This window comes from Sturnira hondurensis, unplaced genomic scaffold (assembly GCF_014824575.4).
Source record: "Sturnira hondurensis isolate 20B ecotype Veracruz unplaced genomic scaffold, ASM1482457v3 Scaffold0009719, whole genome shotgun sequence".
In the NCBI taxonomy this organism is placed as follows: Eukaryota; Metazoa; Chordata; class Mammalia; order Chiroptera; family Phyllostomidae; genus Sturnira; species Sturnira hondurensis.
This window is the reverse complement of record NW_028082350.1, coordinates 3,846,626-3,868,995: the sequence shown is the minus strand read 5'-3', so window position 1 is coordinate 3,868,995 and position 22,370 is coordinate 3,846,626. Positions and strand designations below refer to the sequence as shown.

At 49.7% G+C, this 22,370-nt stretch overlaps 1 protein-coding gene across 1 annotated transcript in view; it reads right to left on the bottom strand.

Annotated features, from left to right (window-relative positions):
• DSCAML1 (DS cell adhesion molecule like 1) overlaps nucleotides 1-22,370 on the bottom strand; it is a 360,723-nt gene that overhangs the window by 70,758 nt on the left and 267,595 nt on the right. The window contains exons 6-11 of the mRNA XM_037057511.1: nucleotides 21,053-21,328; nucleotides 19,485-19,781; nucleotides 17,569-17,841; nucleotides 8,130-8,408; nucleotides 7,600-7,719; nucleotides 6,627-6,803 (exon numbers count right to left, since the gene is read on the bottom strand). Coding sequence (XP_036913406.1) covers nucleotides 6,627-6,803; nucleotides 7,600-7,719; nucleotides 8,130-8,408; nucleotides 17,569-17,841; nucleotides 19,485-19,781; nucleotides 21,053-21,328 — 1,422 coding nt within the window. The remainder of the gene's footprint in view (nucleotides 1-6,626; nucleotides 6,804-7,599; nucleotides 7,720-8,129; nucleotides 8,409-17,568; nucleotides 17,842-19,484; nucleotides 19,782-21,052; nucleotides 21,329-22,370) is intronic.

The window sequence follows — 22,370 nt, the reverse complement described above, 5'->3', positions numbered from 1 at the left end:
GGAGGAGGAATGGCCTCCTCCTTCTTTTGGTCATTCTCTATTTTTTAAAATACATTTTTAAAAGGAAGATAAAAGGTAGTCCTGCAGATGTGGGTTTTCTTGTCAATTACAATTATTTTCAACCAAGTTGTAGGAGGCAGTCTATTGCCCTGAAAGGGACCTTGGGATCAACTAGTGACTAGGTTCCAATCTAGGTCTCTTATTGTACAGATGAGGAAACTGAGGCCCAGAGAAAAGAAGGGATGGACATCACTGTGTAGCACGTAACTGAGCTGGAATGAGCATTCACTCTTCTGTCTCTTGTTATGTGCTCTTTCAACCAAACCATGAGTCCACAGATGTAAATTCAAATCTCACCCAGGACTCTATCACCCAATGATCTTGACCCAGCCTGCCATCCTCATAGGCCAGGTATGGGAAGAGCTTTATAAACTATCAAGTGCTGTCCTTGTGATGGTGGCAAGACTGGGCTAAATGCTCAGGTACTCATGGGTTTGGCTAACACCAACAGACTGGGGTCAGAAAGAAGTGGGGTCCAATGGGGCTCGTTGGTTGCCAGCAAGGATGTCCAATGACCTTGGAAAACTACTTTCCTACTCTAACATCGTCTTAGCTTGATCAAAGCTTCTACATGGCAATTCCTTAAGAACTGGCTCTGGAATCCCAACTCCCATCAGACCCTGGGGCTCCTGGAACTCTGGTTTGGTACCAGATATCAAGAGTCAATGTTCCATGTAGACTTCCGCCAAGATGGAGGCATAGGTGGAAACACTGTGCCTTCTCCCACAACCAAGTTTGAATACAACAAAGGTTTGGAGAAACAAAGACACAACCAAAGGACAGAAAATTGAATTATACGGAAATCCGACAACATCTAACCATTCAACGGGGACGGTAAGAGGGGCGGAGCCAGCAGCGAGCAGGGTCGGGCAGGACAGGTCCCTGGACCCAGGCGCGGAGGCAGCCCGGAACCAGTTGGGGTGCAGGGCAAACTGACCACGGTCGCACATTTGCGCACAGTAAGACAGACCACGCAGGCCCCAGGGGGCGAGGGCTGATGGCGGTGGCACACTCGCGTGCAGTGGGATGAAACGCGTGGGCCCGGTGATGGCAGCAGCTGCGGCACCGGTGAGGGCCGCGGAGGCAGGCGGCAGACACGACGCCATAGTCCCTCTTTGACCCCGCCCCCACATACAGCGTCACAACCCAGAGACTTAGTTGCCCGGTTCTAGTGAACACTTAAGGGCTCTGATCCTGCTATGGAACAGGCACGAACAGCCCAAAAGATGGTGCAAGAAGAACTCAAAGTCCCAGAGCCAATAATTCTAAGCAACTGAGAAATTGCCAGCCTCTCAGAAGCACAATTCAAGACACTATTTATCAGGATGCTCACAGAACTGGTAGATTATAGTCACAAATTAGAGGAACATAGTCACAAATTAGAGGAACATATGAAGGCTAAACTAATTGAAATGAAGGGAGATGCACAGGAAACCAATAGTGATGGAAAGGAAACTGGGACTCAAATCAATGGAATGGACCAGAAGGAAGAACAAAACATCCCACCAGAAAGGAATGAAGAAATGAGAATTCAAAAAAATGAGGAGAGGCTTAGGAACCTCCAGGACATCTTTAAACGTTCCAACATCCGGATTATAGGGGTACCAGAAGGGGGAAAGAAACAGCCACGAGTGGAAAACGTATTTGAACAAATAATAAAGGAGAACTTCCCCAGTCTGGCAAAGGAAATAGACTTCCAGGAAATCCAGGAAGCTCAGAGAGTCCCAAAGAAGTTGGACCCAAGAAGGAACACACCAAGGCACATCATAATTACATTAGCCAAGACCAAAATGAAGGAGAGAATCCTAGAAGCATCAAGGGATAAGGGGACAGTCACCTACAAAGGAGTACCCATCAGACTGTCAGCGGATTTCTCAAAAGAGACCTTACAGGCAAGAAGGGGCTGGAAAGAAGTATTCCAAGTCATGAAATCCAAAGACCTACAGCCAAGATTGCTTTATCCAGCAAAACTTTCATTTAGAATGGAAGGACAGATAAAGTGCTTCTCAGATAAGGTCAAGTTCAAGGAGTTCATCATCACCAAGCCCTTATTATATGAAATGCTAAAGGGACTTATATAAGAAAAAGAAGATGAAAAATATGAACAGTGAAAGGACAGCAAACACACAGTTATTAACAACCACACCTAAAACAAAAGCAAACCAAGAGGACAGCTAGATCAGGAGTGGAACCATAGAAATGAAGAACACATGGAGGGTTAGAAACAGGGGAGTGGGAGGAGGAGAAGGGGGGAGAAGGTACAGAAAATAGCATAGACAGTAGGTAGAAAATAGATAGGGGGGAGGGCGAGAATAGTGGGGGAAATATAGAATCTAAAGAACTTGAGACACGTGGTTATAAACTAAGGGGGGGAGAATGGTGGGGGAGGGAGTGTGCAGGTGGAGGGGAATGAAGGGGGGGAATAGAACAACTGTAATGGTATAATCAATAAAATATATTTTAAAAAAAGAGTCAATGTTCCATGTAGAGACAGCATTTAGCTTCTAAAGCTCATAAGAACCTCACATTTATTCTCCCTGTCCACCTCCCCTCTACTCTCCTTTTGACACCACCTCAAATGACATTTGTGGATGACATTTGTGGCCTCTTCTAACTCCATGCCCTTGTCATGCTTCTTCCTCATTATGGGACGGATGAACTTTGTTCCCCTTGGTTCTCGTTAGAATCCTCCTCATCCTTCAAGTGCTACTTAGCAACTATTATATTTGTGGAGCTTTTTTTGACATTCTTTTATTGGCATCAAAGCTAAAACTGGTTACTCTATCTCTGGCTTTCTTTGAATCACCCTGTTTATAGCTTTTAAAGGCACTTGCTATTTTGTATATTCAACTTGTTTGGGGTATATGTCTATCTTCTCTTCAAGATTCTAAGTTCCCTGAGAATAGCAACTTCATTTTACTCATCACTAAATTTGCAGCATCTAGCACTAGTGATTGCTGATTATTGACTATTTTGTGCAAAGTACTGTGTTAACTGCTGTAAATGCATGCTTCACTTAAATTTTACCAATGAATTAAAAACCCACATAGGAGGAAATTGGGGCTTACAGAGATTATTGTCCAAGATCCCATAGCTATTAAGTGGCAGAGTTTGGATTTGAACCCAGGTCCTTCTGGCTGTAAAGTCCATGCTCTTAGCCATGGAGTTTTATAGACCTATTTAGTGAGTGTTCACTAAGAATCTGTTAGTTATGATGGGAAACTGTAGGGGGGGTCAATGTATGGAAATGCCCCAACAGAGGCCAACCACAAATGTTTCATTTGACACTTAGATGCTTTTTACAATGTATGTCTCTCTGAGATAATATTTACTTTCTTATTCCTACTTGACCAAAGTGGGGACTAGCTCAGTTTGCCTTCTGAGAGTTCACAAAAGTATGTAGTCTGACGAGGTGGAGATGTATTGGGTCAGCATTTTCCTGAGCGTGGTAGAAGCACTGAGGCAAGCCTTGAAACTGGCTTTGCAGATGGCAGGTCCTTCTGTGGCCACCTCTGCAAGTGGTGGTGTGGGATGTTTGAGATGGACTAGGTATGGCTAGGAGTGGCTTTTCCCTGGCAATCCCACTGGTGACTCACATTCCTGCATCCTAAAGGTCCTTCCCTATGTCCTTACCTGTGTTCTTTCAATCAAAGTCAGAGTTCAGGAAACAGGGAAAACTGAGGGAGGAGGAAAGAAAGAAGAGGGCACAGCAGGGAGGGGGAGGATGTGTAAGGGGAGGAGCTGAGGTGAATTCCCTGGAGCAGGATGCCTGTGTCAAAGCAGTAGAAGGCAGGCGGGAAGTTCAGAGAAGATCAGGAGCACTCCTGCCCCATTCCATCCACCTTGTCACATTGTCACATGAGCACCTCCCAGTGGTCAGTAGCATTGTTCATGCTGCTATAGAAGGGCAGTCAGGCCTTCCAATCCCAGTCAGAGTCCCTGGCCATGCTCAGCCATCCACATCAACTGCCCTCTGGCCTCAAAGCCCTGGCCCTGCCTCCTCTGCTCCTTGTGGAAGTTGGGTGGCCCAGAGGCCTATAGCATGCCTGAGCAGGTCCCAGGGAAGGGAGAGGGACTCGAATGGAAGGGGTGTTTGTGACAGAGAAAGGATGTGAGGAAAGGGCCATCTGAAGGAGCACATGTGTGTGACAGTTTGGAGCTAAGAGTGTGTGCGGGAGCACAGGTGGCTCTGTGAGGGGTGGGCAGATGAGGAGGAGGCTAGCAGTGCAGGGAGGCTATGTGAGGAAGTGTGAAGAGACACCGAGTGGACAGTGTGCAGGGGAGGCAAGGGGAGTGGGAAATAGGACCCGGAGGTGTTTGTGAGAAGGAGCAGATGCAGGAAAAGAGTATGCATGTGCATTACTGTAGAAGAAAGCAAAGAAAAATGACAACAGAGCTGAAATTAGGACAAGGGGGAGGAAAAGAAGGAACAGGGTGCAGATTCAACCCATAAGTGATAATTAGAGTGGTATAAAATTCCTTTGGGAAGAAGGTAGGCCAGAGGTGAATGCTACTCTGAGTGTGTGTGTGTGCATATGTGCGCAAGTAATTGCACATGTTCACAGGCTTTTCTGCGTTTACAAAATGTGCTTTCCCTGAATACCTCAGAGTATTTCATAGCTACTGCCTGGGTTGGAAGTGAGGACAGACGGGAAAATTCAGGCCCAGAGAGTTCCCATGACATCAGGAATAGCTTAACATGAACTGGGTCTCCTCATACACAGCCTACCTCCAGATCATGGGGCTGCCTGACACCCATGTCCCCACATCTCTACAGAGAAACCATGTACCATAAAGCCATAGCCACACCTGCTCAGTGAAATCCCCTAACTTGGAGAACATGGTGAAGGCTCTCCACCCAAAAAGTCTGAGCATTTGGCCTTATCTCTCCTGCTGACAGTGGAAATGCAAGGATCAACTACCAAGGATGGTTCCAGAAGTGTCTACTATTCCTCTTGCCTCACACAGGCAGAATTAGCAAAGCTCTCCCTGCCTGAGGGATGTAGATTGATTGCCTGGTTTTATTAAGGACAAAGTGCTTTTTGATAGTGTGAGGGAAGTAGCTCCCCAGGGCAGGGATTCCAGCTCCAAGCTCCCTGAGCATTGATCGCAGATCGACAGGGCTTCCTTGTCTGCTGCTGAGCTGAACACAGGGTTTGGCAAGTGATAAAGAAGCTATGATTGTTAAAGGAAGGAGATGCTGAGCAGCCCAATCCCAGGCACTACTCTCAGCAGCCTTTCCTACATGTACCCTGGAGGGATTGTCATTAAGAATAACAGAACTGGGGCTAAATCTTTGCTGGCCTACTGGGTGCTAGTTACCATAATGGTTGCCTTACCCATGTCATCTGACTTATTCTTGACACAAAACATAACAGGTAAGGCACTCTTATGACCCTCCTTTTGGATATCAGGAAGAAGTACAGAGAGGCAAAGTGTACTCATCAAGGCCACAGTAATGATCACGTAGAGTCCAAATTCATACTGGGGTTGGTCAACTCTAAAACTTAGGCTCTTACCACTGTCCTCTATGCCCTGTGGTCCATTTCTTGACATAGGGCTAGATGGACACTGTCCTTCTGACATGATTCCTGGGGGCCCATTATACAGACCCTTAAGACTGTAATGGGGTAGATTCACACAGTAGGAATGTATGTTTGTGACAGCAGAATTTGGGGGTAGAATGGTATGGGTTTCAATATCAGCTCTATGACTGGGTACTTAGAAACCACTGATACAGCACCAATGGGTTTTGTTGCTCTTTTGGCTTTTCTGATGTATTTTCCTCTTTCTACAACCATTTCCTGTGTTATTCATACCAGTGTTGTGGGATCAGTGGCCTAGGAATGAACTGCTAGTGCAAGTGAAGAAACTAGAACCTAGAGAGGTAAAGGGATTTGCATAAAGTCACATAGCCCTTCAGGTAGATCTGAAATTGGAACCCAGGTTTTCCCCTATGCAGGGGTGGCCAATCTTTTGGTGTCTCTGGGCCACACTGGAAGAAGAAGAGTTGACTTGGGCCACACATTAAAAACATTGTGACACATAACCACACACACAAAATCTCTTAATGTTTTAAGTAAATTTATGATTTTGTGTTGGGTTGCACTCAGCGCCATCCTGAGCTGCATGTGGCCAGTGGGCCGCAGGTTGGACACTCCTGGCTGTATATGATATTCTCTTTCCTAGGTCACAACAAACAGGTTATACACAAGCAAGTATACATTAAGTAACAAGAATAAATTGTTTGATATGACTATTCAGACAGAATTGTCAACATACAGATCAGAGTAAATGAGAAGTCATGTGATCCCATGGGCAAATCATGAGCTTATCATAACTAGAGTGGGGTGAGCTGGGACCATTCAGGGGGAGGCCATTGCTTTAGATGACTGGGCTTTTGAATCCCCCATCTGAGGGTCCCAAGCCCACCTGTGACTAGAAATACTTCCTGCCTCCCCTTCATAAGTCGAATGATGGAAATCCAGGGGGAGGCAGGGTGAGTGCAGAGCTTGGCCCTGGCCTGTGATCTGGGGGTGTGGAAAGGCCACAGGGGCAGGACTTACTCTTGACAGTGAGGAACATGGACTTGCTGATGTCAGTGCCCACACCATTGCTGGCCTGGCAGAGGTAGTAGCCGATGTCCTCCTCCAGGACGTGGCGAATCAGCAGTGAGCTGTTGGGCAGTAGCTGGATGCGGCCAGTGAGGGGCACCGGGTGGTACTGCTGGGGGTTCCCACTCCCTGGAAGAAGACAGGTTAGAAGTGCTGCTATCTGGGCTACAGAGTGAGCTGCAGTGTCTCAACAAATGGCCCCAATACTTTCCTCTTGCATATCTAGGGCTATTCTGTACCATTTCCACACAGCTCCTGTTTTCTGGGCAACAGGAAGGAGCCTCACAGAGTGCTGGTCCTGCCCCAGCTCTGAGTAAGGAGATGGAGTTGGGATGACCACCTTGGCCCTGAGCTTCTTTGGGGCAAATTCCTCAGGCAGGCAGAGAGAGTTGTCTTCAGACCACTTGGCAATGGGTGAAGGGATGAGCCCTCAAAGGGCAGTTTGCAGGTCTTAGGCAGTGAGGCCTGGGCAGAAGGCCAGCCATCCTTCAAGGGTGGCCTTGGGCACCCCCTATGTTCTTCCAGTGTGAGCCCTGGCCATGGTCTAGATAAGAAATTGGGCTCCAAGAAGGACCAAAATCATAACTGGTGAGAAGCAGGGGCTGATGAAGCTTAGGGTCCCCAGAGTAGAGAGTGGAGGTGTGGAAAATGGAGTACACCAAGTTCTAGGGCTGGAGGGGAAGGGGAGAGGTCAATCTGTGGGTACAAAAGAGAATTTGGAGTCAGCATGAGAGCTGTCCTTGTCCACAGGTGAGCCCAAGGATGACCTCCAGATCAGGTATAGCCTAGGGTCCCCTTGAAGCTCAGAACCAAGGGTTCCTACCCAGGGCTGGGGTTGTATGTAGAGACCCTGGCCTGGGTCTCATAAGCATCCTTCTTTCCCTATCCCTGGATACTTGGAGCTACTGAGTGACCAGGACCTTACCCTTGGCATGCTTCCACATGACCTTGGGTGGGGGATAGCCATCCACTGAGCAGTTGAGCACTCCAGCTTTGCCATAGATACCATCCTGGTTGTTGGGCTGCACCACGAATCGAGGGGGCACTGCGGACAGAGGGGAGGTGGGAGAAACAGAGCATCTCAGTCTCTGATAGGTCTTCTGGGCTCTGGGAACTTTCCATTCACTGTCAGTGTCTCCTGGACTCTTCTAAAGCTGGGGCCTGGCAGCTCCCAAACCAGAGATGCTGAGAGCTCTTTCTGAGTGGCTGGATTGGGAGTTCCGAGTTCTGAGTTCCAATTCTGTTGTGCCAGTGACTAAATGAGTGAGTGTCTCCCCCTCACTAGGTCTCAATTTCCTGGCTTGGAAAGTGAACAGTTTTGAACCTCTTGATATTTAAGGCACCTAACAGAGCCAACTTGCCATAAGTCTGTGATTCAAACCTGAAACCTAGAGACTTTTAGCAGTATCCAGAGCTGGAATCTCTCTGTCCCACTACTCGCTTGCCTCCACTTACCACGTACAATGAGCTGGCGCTCTCGGCTTACAGTCGCTGCTGCATTGCTGGCAATGCATGTGTAGTTGCCATTGTGCTTGAGGGAGACGCTGGAGATCTGCAGGGAGCTCATGAATTCCTTGCTCTCGATGGTCACGCCAGAGCCTGAGATGATCACCTGTCCATCCTTCCTCCAGGTAATGCGAATGGGCATGTCTCCCGAGGATACCACACAGGGTATGTAGAGCAGCTGACCAATGGAGGCAGGTGGGAACTCAAACGGCTGGATCAGAGGGGGCACTGGGAAGGCAAGGGGAGTGCTGCTGTCAGGCCCCCTATTTGCCCCAGCCTGGCCAGCTGTCTCACCTGCCTCACCCTTGGGCTCTTCCTGACCCTAACATGGGTTGTGAACAGGGTTTCTCTGGGTCATAGATGCCTTGTTTTCTTCTATATATAGAATCTCAGGGTGCCCTACCATTGTCCCCTGACTCCCATTCCCCTTCTGCCCACATCTCCCCAGCCCTGGACCTGCTCTCTCTGTTCAAGGCCTTGGTTGGCCTGCATTAATCCTGACCTTCAGACTTGTCCTGAAACTTGAATGGTGATACTGCATGTGCTTATTGACTCGTATCTTACTGCTTGGCTTTCACCCTAATTTCCCTGTAGTTCCCTAGCACCCCTGTGCCAACTGTCTGCATCCAGAGATGTAGTTTACAGCTTTCTGGGGACCTGGGTTTGATAGGGATGATTTGCCCCAGATGACAGGAAAGGAAGGCCAGCGCCGAGACTCTGCCCCATGCATACCCCACAGCTGCTGGTCTGAAACCAGGGTGCTGGGCTCTGGTCTCCTCCTATTTCTGCAGAGGTCCAATTGCCCACCCCCCAGCCTTTTGGCATTGTCCTCAAGTATTAGGACAGGTGAGTGGAAGCTTCCAGCACTACATGTGTCCATTGCTGTATCTCCTACACCATCTCACTGAATCCTCCCACCAATAATGTACTGTGAGTTTAATTGTCTCCACTTTATAGATGTGAAAACTAAAGTTTAGAGCAGAGAAGTAATTTGCCCTAGGTCACCCTGCTCATAAGAAGTGATTGTCATCTGTCTGTTCTGCAAGTCCAAGCTCTCTCCTATATGCTGCCTGCTTGCCTTTCTGAAAGTATCCCAAGCATGCACAGAGATCCCTTCATTTCATAAGTGAGCTCCCCTTGGATGGCAGGAAAGAGCAGATAGGTGACCCTGGTGTTTGCAAGACAACCAGTTGGTTAGACTCATCTGGTTAAGCATCTTCCACACAATGTCCTTCCCTATAGAGAGTGGGCTTATTCTCCCCTCCTAGCACTGCCCACATCTCAGCCCCTGGGAGGCCTGTCTGGAGCCTGTGCTGCTGTGTCAGGGATCCTCCTTTTTCAGGTCTGGCTAGAGTGTCAGCCATTATCTTTATGATAAGTCAATTAGGCCACAACGACTTCCCCAGCAAGTGGGGGAGAACATAGAGGAGACAGACAATTAGCTTAAAGGGGATGAGCACACAATAGATGAGATCTCCTTTATGCAGTCAAATAATTAAATTACAAGGCTGTCCACAGTCCTCCAGCCTTCTCCCAGGGGCCAGCTCTGTGTTTCCTGGGAATCCTGTTACTCTCTACCCTAGGCCCAACCAGAGTGGCTACAGTGGGGACAAGCCCTGAGGGGAAAAGGAGGGGTGGCTTCCTATGCATATCCAAGATCCTCCCTGCTGCCTATGGAAAGTGGTCAGGTGTGCACACGTAAAACTATTGGCAGCCCTGTGGATGCCTGAGAAAGGTCTTGATCAGGGGCTCTAGGTCCAGAGGAAGTGAAATTTAGGAGCAATATTGTCTTCATGACCTATGGAACAAGAGCTATATCCCTCAGCAGAGGCCTTGCTGACCTACCCAATATCATCTCCCACCTTAGCCTTCACTCCAGCCCCAGGGGTTCTATTGCTGTCCCACAGTCCCAAGTCACAGCCCCTGCTTGGGGGGTACCTGGGTGAACATAGCTGGGCATCTGTTCCTTTACTTTCCGACCATATGTGCTCCTAGTCCAATGGCTGGCTTTTGACCCACCTCATTCCGGATCCACCTGAACCCAAATTCAGGTTCTAAGTCCATCCAGGTTTTCTGAGACTGGTGACTTTCTGGATCTCCCCGTCCCAACCTCTGGCTGCCTCTGCTATCTGGGTTGGAGCCTCCCTAGTATTCTGAGTGGTTTACTGGGTCCTGGGTACCCAGATCTGTTTTTCTGGAACCCTGACTCTAGTAATGGCCAAATGGCCATTGCCGAGACTTCCCAGGCATTCCTCTGCTGGGCTCTGCTAGTCTGCCCCACCCCCACCCTCTTTTGGTTCCTAGGAAAAATCTAGGTCTCTGATTTCCTTAGACTTTTTGGAGGAATTATTGCAGAGACTCAGATCTGCTACCCACTTTGTTTCCTGAGGCCCAGAAGACCCAGTTTTAGTCCAGTTCTTCCAGCAAAGGTCCAGAGCTAGAGCCTGGCAGGCCTCCTGGGAAACCCTTCCTCACCCTTTCAGACCCTGCTCCAATGACACCTCTCCTGTGAAGCCTGGGCTCCTCCTGCACAGCCCTGCAGCACCTGGTGCACACCTTGATCATGGTGCAGACCATATGGCAATCAAGTAGCTTTTGCATGACCATCTTCCCTGGGAGTCTGGGAGCTCCTTCAGGGCAGCAAGTAGGATTTATTGACCAGACAAATTATAAGAGCCCAATAAATGTTAGGTGAATATAGTAAATGAAAGAACATAGGTCTATAGATCATTTCCTGGGTTGATCTTAAATGTTTACTTGTGAGGTGAACAAGGGGTGGTGAGAGCACAGGGTGGGGGTTCATCCAGAAAAAGAGAGGGGGCTCTATGCTGCTCCTCAAGATGCTGTATTTTTGCAGGAATTTTGGAACTGGAAGCTTTCCCCCTGGTCCTTCCTAGGTGTTAGGTCCTTGCTGTTCTAGCCCCACAGCTGGCTTCTTTGATTTGAGAGCCCTACAGACAAGGGGAGAGTTTTAACAGTGAGGAAGGGCTGCCACGGAAATGTGTGGGTAAAGCAAGAAGTTGGAAGGCTTTGCCCAGGAGCTGCCAAGTCTGCAGGGCCATGCCTGGGGAAGGATGGTCAAGTGAACATTTCCACTGAGGACACAGCAAACAGAGAGGGATAGATAGAAATTAGGCAGAAAGATTTAGCTCAGGTAAGAGGAAAACTGTCTTTCTCAGTAAGAAGGGATTTAGATAATGGAACTAGTTACTAAAGCAGGTTAATTTATTAACTAATTCATCTAATATTTATGAAATGCCTGCTCTGTGAAGGCATTATGTTCCATGTGGACTTGGGGAAGTAGGAACATGTTTAAAATATAGACAAAACCTCCAGGAGCTTATACTTTTCTAGAGAAGGGCAGGTATTTCCCTCAGTGATTATTGGACAAGGGCCAAATGAATATAAAGACACTGAACCCACAGCAAAGTATCATCTAGTTGGGTAACAGCAGATTCACAGAGGAGGTGGCATTTGGACTGAGAGTTAAAGAACACATACATTATATATATATATATGTGTGTGTGTGTGTATATATATATATAATGTATAATATGATTCATATATATATGAGAGAGGGGTAAGACTGAGCTAAGTAGGAGGTAGAGGCCAACTAGGGCCTGTCATTTCCCTCTGGTTTTCAAGTGTAACATTGATGGCTGTTTGACAGAGCACTGCGGGACAGTTGTTAATATCCATCCAGGGGGGTTAGAAGACATTCATCTGGGCTGACCAGAGCTCCTTAGGTCTTAGAGCTCTCTACTGACCTGTGGAAGGCAGAGGACCAGACAACTCAGAGGAAGACAAGGCGGGCTCCTGGCTTCCCTCTACCCTTTACCCCTGCTGTGGGTTAATGAGCAGATGTGATGCTGTGGGTAATGGGTTCCCTTAGGAATCCTCTGGTTGGAATGCTAAGGGCCAGAGCTGCTCACAGAATTCCTCACCTCTAGTATATCATTCTGATAACCCTGTAACTGTGGGCACAAAACCTGGAAAGAAAAGAAAGCACAGGGATCTGGTGTCTTCACTGGCTCGCTGACTACCAAGAGGAGCGCTGAGTGGGCGGACTGAGAAGCAGGGTGTGGGGCTCTGAGGTAGGTACACTGGCAGCTGTCTGGATGTGGTAGGTACACTGGCAGCTTTCTGATCTGGGAGTCAACAGCATCTCCCCCAGCACTCAGAGGTGGGCTTGGGCTAGTTGAATGTGCACGTGTCCACGTCTACCCCTGGGAAAGCATCCTCAGCAGCTGGGGGCTCTGCCCACCTCTGTCGTGGTGTGATGACCAGGGACCCCTTCAGTGCTGACTGAAGCCCGCAAGGGCTCCCCTTCCACCCTCAGTGCCAGCATTTCCCCAGCACACAACTTGAGTGTAGGGGCATGCATGCCACATCACCCAGGGACTTCTCTTGGGAAGCCAGGCTCGGGAAGCCCTGCTCTGAGTCACCTTCGTGAGGGGCAACTCAGTCCTCCTTGAGGGAGGCTGGGTCAGAACAAGGGGCTGGAATGGTGAAGAGGTCAAGAGGATATAGCAATTGAGGTGGTCCATGGGATGTCTGCCCACCATAAAGACTTTAGGGCCACTTGTTTGGGAATGTTTCTCAGAGGAGGGCTTGCTGACCACCAGCCCAGCCCATAAATGCTTTATGGTGTCTTTCATCTCTCTTTGAAGCCGAATCTTTCTATTTACTGCACCTGTTTGGCAGAGAATGGGCCCTGGGGGAATTGAAGCTTCTCTGCCTCTGCAGCATGGAGATGGGGAATGAGCCATGCCTGGGAACCAGGACACCTGGGTTCCAGCCTCTGCTGTCTCTGCAGGTGAGCATGAGCAGCTGGCCTCCTCACCCCACCCTGCTTCTACTCCAGAGCCTCGGCTACCTCTTCTGCAAAGTGGAGGAGCTGGAGGAAGTAATCTCTAAAGCCCTGAGGCTGACTTTCCAGTTGTAACAAATCTGGTATTTTAGGAACAATACCTTCAGTCTTTGTTACACAACCCCCTTCTCAGGAAGAGGCTGAGGTAGGAAGGCCTACCCTGGCCACCCATTTAAAACTGCAGCCTACTCCCTCCTTCCCTTGGCACTCTCACTCCCACTCCCTGTTTGGCAGGAGACAGCTTCTTCATATAACGTGTGCTATCCATTTCCCACCAGAATGGGAGCTCCCCAAGGGCAGGGATTTTTGTCTGTCTTGAGCACTGCTGTATTCACAGCACAGGACCTGGAAGTGGGTGCACAGTAAATGTCACTGAATGAATAAATGGCTCCTGCTGCTTCATCATGACCACAATCATCATCTTAGGCCTTGTCTGTCTGATAAGGAAGAAGCTTGTCCCTATCTTTGTTCCTGCTGAGGAATGGCGCTGTTGGCAGCAGCTTTCTTGGTGCCCCCTCTCCCAGCACAATCGGGCAATCTACCCCTGTGGAACCTGACGTGCCACCTCCCCATGGATTTGTGGGGGGTTCCTTCCAAACTTCCACCTCTGCCAAGAGCAGGCATTTAGCCAGGGGCTGGCTTAAGCCTATGCTCACAGAAACCCATTTACTAGGGTGGAAGGGAGGCTTCTTCAAAGGCTCCAAGCACATGGCAGGGACTGGTTTGAGCAATGAGGGAAGGAGTTTGGGTAGAGTATGGGCATTGGGAATAAGTGTATGTGAATGTGAGTGTGTCCTCTTTTCCATTTGCTCCACAGGGACTTGGTACTCCATCCTGGTCCTGGACTTGTTGAGCATGGGCAGAAAGTATCTCATGTCCTTGTTTTGGCTCCAGAGGCCCCAAGAGACTCACATGTGGAGATGAAGATGTTTCCTCACTGAGCCAAGAACAAGGAGCACCAGTGGCAGCCCTGCCTCCTTAGTTAATTAAACATTCAGCCTGTGTGCTCAGAGATGCTTTTATGTTACATCATTTTTCAGCTACAGGGGGCCCTATAGACACCAAATCTAGGTTGGATCCATGTGCTGGCCTCTTAGCATCCTGCCCAGGATCTCTTAGGATGCCCAGAGACAAGCACTTGCCTTCTCTGCAGCCTGGCTCTCCCCCACCAGTCAGTATTACACACCAAAGACCAGGCAGCCCTTGAAGCATCTTTGCCTTCTCTCCCCTCAATCCCTTCCACCCTGCTGTGTCATAGCTGGCTCACGTGGGCAATATTTCATATGGCATCATTTGTAGCTGATTTACAGAAAGATATGGACAAAGAAAATATTTGTGTATATGAAACTGCCAGCATGTATGACGCATGTTGTATGAGCATGTGTGGATAGGTTAATGTGTGCGTATTTATTGCATGTACCAATACTGTGTACCAATGTGTACATGCATTGTAGTCATGCACACAGGTTTCAGCACATGTGTGTACATGCATGTGCATGCAAATTTGGTGTGTCCTGCCCTTAGCTCAGTGTTTAAAAAATTTCATCACAAGACAAGCAGTCCCAGAAGGAATGGAGTCAGCAGGTGTCTTTCCAGCTTATGGAGCAGCGTGGGTTTTTTACCCACCCTTTTCATAGCCCTTGACACCACAGAGAGATGGTGGGGGCCTGTCCAACTGGTCTCCAGCTTCGAGTGCCCTGCCCCATCTGTATCTTGCCCTTTCTACACTCTGAGTCTCTGCTCTGATACTCTGGGTGGGACACATGTCCCAGCCAGGCAGTAGGAGTGGGGTCCAGAGTGCTGCCTGTGGGCCCATTTCTACCTTAGAGTTAGAAGCCCTTTTCACACACAGAGCACCTCTTTCCCCCTCCTCCTCGAGTGATTCTTGAACAGCACATCATCTAATCAGGCAGTGTGTTCATAATCAGCTCTGATAGGCTCTTTGCACAAATGTTTTCTAACGAGGTGGAGAGAGGGAGAAGGGAAAAGAGGAGGGAAGAGGAACCTGAGCTTTCAGAGTGGCAAGGCCACAGGATCTTCAGAGCTCCTCATACAAATGCTGCTTCTTGGTCTGGAGAGGACAAAGGTGAAAATCCTGATAGGGTTGAATTTTCAGGCATGGAAGGTGGGGAAGGGGGAATGTGTTCACATGGGCTGGTATACTGTGCACACACACGTCCCTGCTTTAAGAATGCCAAGCTTGTGCTTGGTGCTGGCGCATGGGCTTTGCCCTCTAGGATGATATGCATGTGTGTGTGCATGCACATGCATGCAGACACACACACCCTTCCTGGGCTGGGGAGACACTGTCACTCAGCACAGCACAATCACAACAGGCCCAGTGAGTCGCTGAGACAGAATGCATCAGATTCAATTCATTAAGACTGATCACTCCCTGAATGGGGATGAATAATTGATGAGAAGAAGCAGCTTTCATGATGTTCTGCATATTTCAAGGCTCACTGGAGCCCTGTGGTTTTTTTGTTGTTGTTGTTTGTTTGTTTGTTTTGAGCCAACAATCCCAGCCACATGCTTAATGGTGCAGGTGATCTAATGGAGTAGAGCAAAGGTTAGATGTTTTAATATGTGATATTTACACTGTAAACTCTTGGTCTACTTACTTGTAACAGAAATGGATACAGGAAGTTCATGATGCAGGGAAGGGGGAGACAGCCTGCACTGTATTCCAAGGCCACAAAATTGGGATATGGCCTGGGGATTGGAGGTCCTGCCAGCATAAGGACCCTGGGCTGGGCAGAGGCAGTAGGCTGAGGAAGTGGACAGAATGGCCCTCAGCCTGGCTGGAGTGCAGCAGCTGGGAAACAGGAAGGCAAATACTGTATGGGACTCCTCTCTCCTCCCCAGGCCTGAGGTAGCCACAGAACCCCCAGTTCATAGGGATCAATGTGAGGCTTCCCAGAAAGTCATCCAACCCAAACTGCTGTCTCAATTTTAGTTCAAGAAACACTCACTGTCTAGCACTGTGACAGGTGCTGGGTATACAAGGAGGCATGTGACATGGCTCCTGTTTGGCAACGAGGGTGAACTGGTGACAAGGATGAAAGAGAAAAGTACTGACCATGCCTTTCACTTCTACTGTTCAGTTTTGCCTGCTGTCCCCAGACCTTTCCACCTGGATGTCCCATCATCACTATATGATTGAACAGGTCCAAACCAAAGGCAGGATCTGTCTCCCCACTCATTCTTCTCCCACACTTCCTTCTTTCTGTCTACAAGGCCTTCATTCAACCTTGCTTCAGGAGTTTGGGACCCTCTGGGGCCTTCCTCTGAGGGCCTTCCCTGGTGTCAGGGACCTTTTCTGGGCCCAGACCCCTCTGCTTTTTCTTCCTTTCCAAGGGGCCCAGGGCCCAAGTTAGCTTTCTTCTGGTTTATGTTGTTCCAGCCTTTCCTTCTCACTGCCCTGGGCTGACACAGGTGTCCATACGTTCTCATGGACTCACCTCAGAATTCTCATGGATCCTGTCTCTCTTCCTGACTCTCTCTCCAGTGGTCCCAAAGCTCCTTCTTCATTCCTGAGCTAGACTGTGCTTCCTTCTAGCTGGCCCTTCCTGGCTCTGGGTCCTTCTGGGTTAGACAGAAGCTACATGGCTTGTATTGACCTCATCTCAGCCAGGCCTATAGGTCACACCTCCCCATTCTGCCCCAGAGCTACCAGACCACTCTGCTTTCACCCATTGCATAGACAGTCTGCTGGCCTGCCAGTTCCAAAGAATGCATTTGGAAGGGAGTTCCATATACCTGCACAGCCCCAGAACCAAAGGGATATCTATCATTTACTCATGCATTCATTATTTGCTCATTTATATTCATTCATTCATTTAATACACAGACACTTACTGAGTGGCTCTCCTGTACCAGAAATGGTGCTAAGTGCCCCGGCACAGAACATAGACCTCACTAAGGGGAACATGAAGAGCCTGGGGAGAGGGAGGAGATTTTTAAGCAACAGGAGGTGCTTTCCAGGCCTCAAGCAGCATTAGCAGTTGGAAGGTCCTTGCCATTTTTGTCACAACAGCCTGAGCCAGGCAATCTCTACCCCAGAAGGGAGTCAGGGCACACAGTACATGCTACCTCCACCCAGCCTCCTGCTGCTTGCACTTTCTTGGCTCCTACCCATCACCTCCTCTTGTTGCTCTCTGGTGGGCCCCTCCTGAGTTCTCAGTGGCTCCATGCTGCATTAGGGGACCTATATAGCCTGCCATCTCTGTCCTGGAACTCTTTCCCCAGATCCTTTTTGTGTGTCACTGGCCCCTCATGCCCCTGGATGTAGTGTTGCCTTGTCCTGTGGCACATGGCAGTAAACCAGAAGGTGGGAGTACTCATGGCCTTGTGTGTCCACAGTTGTCTACCTGCCGCTTTTCTCTCAAATGCCATGCAGAGGCCCTCTCCTCCTTGACTTTCCACCCACTCAGGATGGCCTGCTGCTGCCTAGTAGCTGGCTGGAGAAGAACCCACAGTCCTGGGTGACTGGCAGCACTGGTTCTGGGGGATTCCTACCTTTGACAGCCACGTGGACACTCTGGCTGATGGAGAGCTGGGGCTGGATAAGGACGCTGCACAGGTACTCCCCCTCGTCCATGCCCTTCTGCACGTCAGTCAGCTTGAGGGTCCCATTCTCGAACACCACCTGGCGATGGTTGTCAGGCAGCAGCAGGGCATCCTTGTACCATTTGATGGAATAGTAGGGGTAGCCAATGACCCTGCAGTTGATAAGGGTGTCCCGCCCTGCGACTGCTGTGATGTTCCTCATTGCCCGGATACTGGGGGGGCCTGGGCAGGAGTTCGAAGGGAGGAAGAGAGGAGGGGCAAGTGGTGCCATTAGCCAGGGACAGCCAGGCCCTGCCCTGTGATGCTCTCAGTTGCTTGGCCTTTGACACTAGCAGGGGGTGGAAATTCAGCTGGGGGTGGGGGGAGAAGGAGGGCAGCCCTTATTACAACACTAAAGGTACAGGCTAGAGCTGGGGGCACCTGTGGTCTCTCCAGAACTCTCTGTTACTGGCTTCAATTAGTTGCAAATAGACATGCATCCCATTCATGCCTAGGGCAAGCATCCATTCCCCTAAAAGCAAGGAGTACATGACCAAAGGGCAGCCTCGCCAAGCAGTGATGGGATTTGGGAGGGCAAGTCCTCATTTATGAGGATATTAAGATTTTGGGGGTTAAAATGGAAATATGGAGATTTTATTCTTTTCATTTGACTTGCTCAAGATGGTCTTGTACTGAAATTATATGTATTAAATATGTAAAGGACAATAGGAAGGTCTTCACTGGATGAATTGATAATTTTCTTTCAACAGGTAAATGTGTTTTGTGGGAGGGGAGGGGATGTCATCAGCTGGGTCATCTGGGCAGATGGTAATGTGGGATTGTAAAGGGGCTCAGAGGCTACCTCACAGGGCAGTGCTGGAGGCCAGCAGGTTCTGCACCCAGGAGATGAGCAACTGAACCAGGGATTCTCCCAGGATTCAGAGGAGAGGGTAGGAGGATGGCCAAATGTAGGGTATATTTTTCATATGTGATTAGAAACCTGCCCAGCACAGGTGAATGGACACGAATTCCCTCTCCATTTCCCTGCCCCATGGCAGCCACCAGTACCCCTGCTCTATTACCCCTCATCTCTTCCCTTGGTCCTCCTCTGCCCTTGGGCCAAGGGTCACTGGTAGGGTCACATGAGGACCAGTCTGACCCCACAGGGCTGCACAGAGTGTTGGAGGAGACAGTCCTCATCACAGTGAGTCGGAGAACTGAGACCTGGGAATGATCACCTGAGGACTCCTTCCCTTGGGGCTGCCTGTCTTGGGGTAACCCCACCCAGCCTGAGCCTCTTACTCTTCATGGCTTCAGCCTTTGGGAGAGATGATAAGGAGGAGGAATGTGGATTGGGAGAATATGATGCTATTACTCCTACTGCTTAAACCTCCTGGAGCATGTGGGAGGTGACTCAGAGGAAGTATATTGGGAACACAGCTTTGGTGGACACCCCTATCAAGGCCAAGCCTCACCCCACTGCTCCTTCCCTGTCCTACCCTTACAAAGCCATGGCTGGGCTGGTGAATGTTAGCAGGGTACTTTGTGTGCCTGGGACCAGAGAGATTTAATGGAGGAGTGGGGGAAGGGTCAGGTCAGATTGTAGGAAAGGAGAAGGGGGAAGAGGAGGGAGCGGGAATGCCAACCTGGTGGTCTACCACACACACACACACACACACGCACACGCACACGCACATGCACACGCACACGAATGGATCATGGGGCTGTAGGGGGAAGAGGAAAAGGGGGAGAAAGAGGAAAGAGACCTCTACTAAAACCAAAATAACAATTAATAGTAAGTACCAAGCACCACAAGAATAATGATAACCACAGAGATGGCAAAGGAACTCAAAAGCCTATTCTGATATTTAAATGTAGACAGGCACCTCTTACGTTTATTCGCGCCTGATATTCAGCACTGCCCACCGAGTTCCTCGCGGTGCACCGGTAAACGCCCCCATCTCGGATCTGGGGGCCTGTGACATTCATGTGGCTGATGGTGGTGCCATCGGACATGGTGTACTGGTTGGTACGGTGGCTCCCATCCCGCACGATGGGTTCGTCGTCCAAGGCCCAGGTGACAGTGGGGGGTGGGGCGCCCTTGGCTGCACACATCAGTGAGAACTGCTCCCCGGGATTGACCACCTTCTCGCTGAAGGAGGAGACGATGCGGGGCGTGCCATCTGTAGGGAGTGAGGAGCCCCCTTCAGAGTCATTGAACCACTGAGTGATCATCCCACCAGGCCACCCACCCCACAGGGGGAGGAGGGAAAGCAGCGGTCATAATAATATAAAGAACTTTCATGTGCATCAATTCACGCGCTAGCCACAGAACCCTGTCGGGTGCCAATTACCATTGCGTGTGAATTAAGACTCCTGGGTTTGAATTCTCCCTCAACCACTTTAGCTCTGTGTCTTTGGGCAGGTTACTTAACCTCCTGAGTCTTTCCATCTCTTATCCACAGAGGATGGTGATAATGGGATAATGCTATAAATTCCTCGTACTGATGCTGTATTAAATGAATTAACACACTAAAGATGCTTAGCACAGGACTTTGTACGTGCTTAATAAAATGTATCTCCTCTCAATTTTCTCTTTTCTACCTCTTTCTTCTCCCTTTATTAATAAAGACAGAGGATCAGAGGTTAACTGTGCAGGAACCAGGACCTGATCAGGTGGGGCCTGTGCTCTCTGACTCCAGTTCTCATTCTGGCAGGAGTATGGGTGGCATGGGGTAGAGGGAGTAATGGTGCTAGAGCAGAAAGTCTGAAGTTTGAGGCTTAAAATGTAAGCTGTCCAGGGGCGGTGGTGGCGGGAGTCCTATCTGGGCTGTTGGCCGGCTGAGCAACCCTGCCCAGGATGATTAACCCTGGTGCCCCAGCTTTCTCCAGGAGCTGACTGGTGGTTGGCCCTGGCCATCCTTCCATACAGGGTTTTTGTAAAGGATTAAAACAGGTATTAGGTAATTTAAGAACAAACATAAAAAAAGAAAGCAAGGCAAGTATAACACATACTTTACACACACTCACATTTCATGCCAAAATGCTGATGATAATCCAACATTCTGCCAGCCTACCAGCCCATTTCTGGGGAGACCCTTACCTAAATTTGTGGAGAGCCTACTGCCTGGAGGGGCCTGGGACTGCTTACCAGGCCCCTGTCTTGCCCCCTCGCCTGCCCCTTTCCCTGTGCCCTACATTTCTGGGGGTCTCTCCTGCTCTGCTCCCTGCCCTTCCCATCAGTCTCATTTTCCATGTCCCTGCTCTGAACTGGCCCTGGGTAAGTGACCATTATATCACTTTCCTCAACTGCAAAGTAGGTAACATTTTAAAAATATCTTGCCAGGATTAAATAAGACAGGTGTATACTGGGTGTGTAGGAAGGATGGGAGAGGGGCACTGATCAGGTACCTCCTGGCAGGGCTTTGTGAGTCCTGAAACAACCCAAACTCACCCTCAAGCGTGATGATGGCGAAGTCCTGGGCAGTCTGGGCCTTGCGGGTGGCAAAGCACTGGTAGGCCCCAGAGTGGCTCTTCTGGGCCGAGGTGATGAGCAGGGTCTCGTTGCTGAGCCCACGGATGGAGACAGCCTCGTTGGGCAGCACCAGCTCGGTGTTGCGGTACCAGCGGATGGTGAACTCGGGGGAGCCCATCAGGCTGCAGGACAGGATGACCGTGCTGCCAATGCCAGTCTTCAGCTTCTTTGGTGTCAGGGTCACATGAAGGGGGTCTGGGCCAGGCCAGGGAGAGATGAAGGCAACCAGGGAGAAAAAGAAAAGAAAAGGGGCTTAGGTGGGTGAGTATGGCTAGAGGTATGCTGTGATCATAACAGGCCCTGGGAGGCAGGAGGCCCTAGTTCTGTTTCCAGACTACTTGTTGGGGAGGGGAACTGGGAGTGGTAAATTTCTCTCTCTAAGCCTCAGTTTATTCATCTGTTCAATGGCAGGGTCAGGCCAAGACATACCCCTGCACCTCTTGTTCTGAGGCTTTGTACTCTCTTGATGTGTGTCTCTTTGCTCAGGTGGGGCTGTGAAGCTGGAGGGAGCTTGACTAGCTCATCATCCTTCCTGTCACCCACCCCAGACAGCAGAAAGAGCCCCTTGGCTCAGCTACTCACCTTTCCTACCCATACAGATAACTAGCCACTGCCTTCAGTTGGTCTGACTTCTGCTCTCCAGGCCCCCACACTGCCCTGCTGCAGACCTCAGCTCCCAACTGGAACCCAGGCAGTAGACTCTCCTCCCTGCACCCACCCCCACCCCCCATCCTCCAGGATGCAGCAGGCCACCACCCTGCTCAGAACTTCCGCAGCACCCAGCAACTCAGTGTAGCGTTCAAGAGGACCTGGCCCCTCTTCTCAGGAACAAAGTCCCTAGAGCAGCAGCCTGCCAACACCTTAGGCTACTTCCTGCTCCAGGGAATCTTCCTTGCTCCCTTTACCTAATTTCTACTCATTCTCCATAATGAGCTGAGGTGTCACATCTTCCAGGTAGCCTTCCTGGACACTACTCTCCTCTCAGTCTGGGTTAAGGATGCCTCTTCTGGACCTCCCTGGGTATAACTAACACCATGGTAAGCACATGGGCTTTAATCACTTCTTTGTGTCTGTCTCTCCCTCTAGACTGTGAGCCACTTGAGAGAAGGGAAGTATCTCTTATCTTTACTCCCCTGCCACTTACCTGAGTCATGTTTATTGATTGTCTCACTGGCTGCCCGGTTACCAGCCCCATGTTGGCCACTCTCCCCTGATCTCCATGGACTTGGGGTAGAAG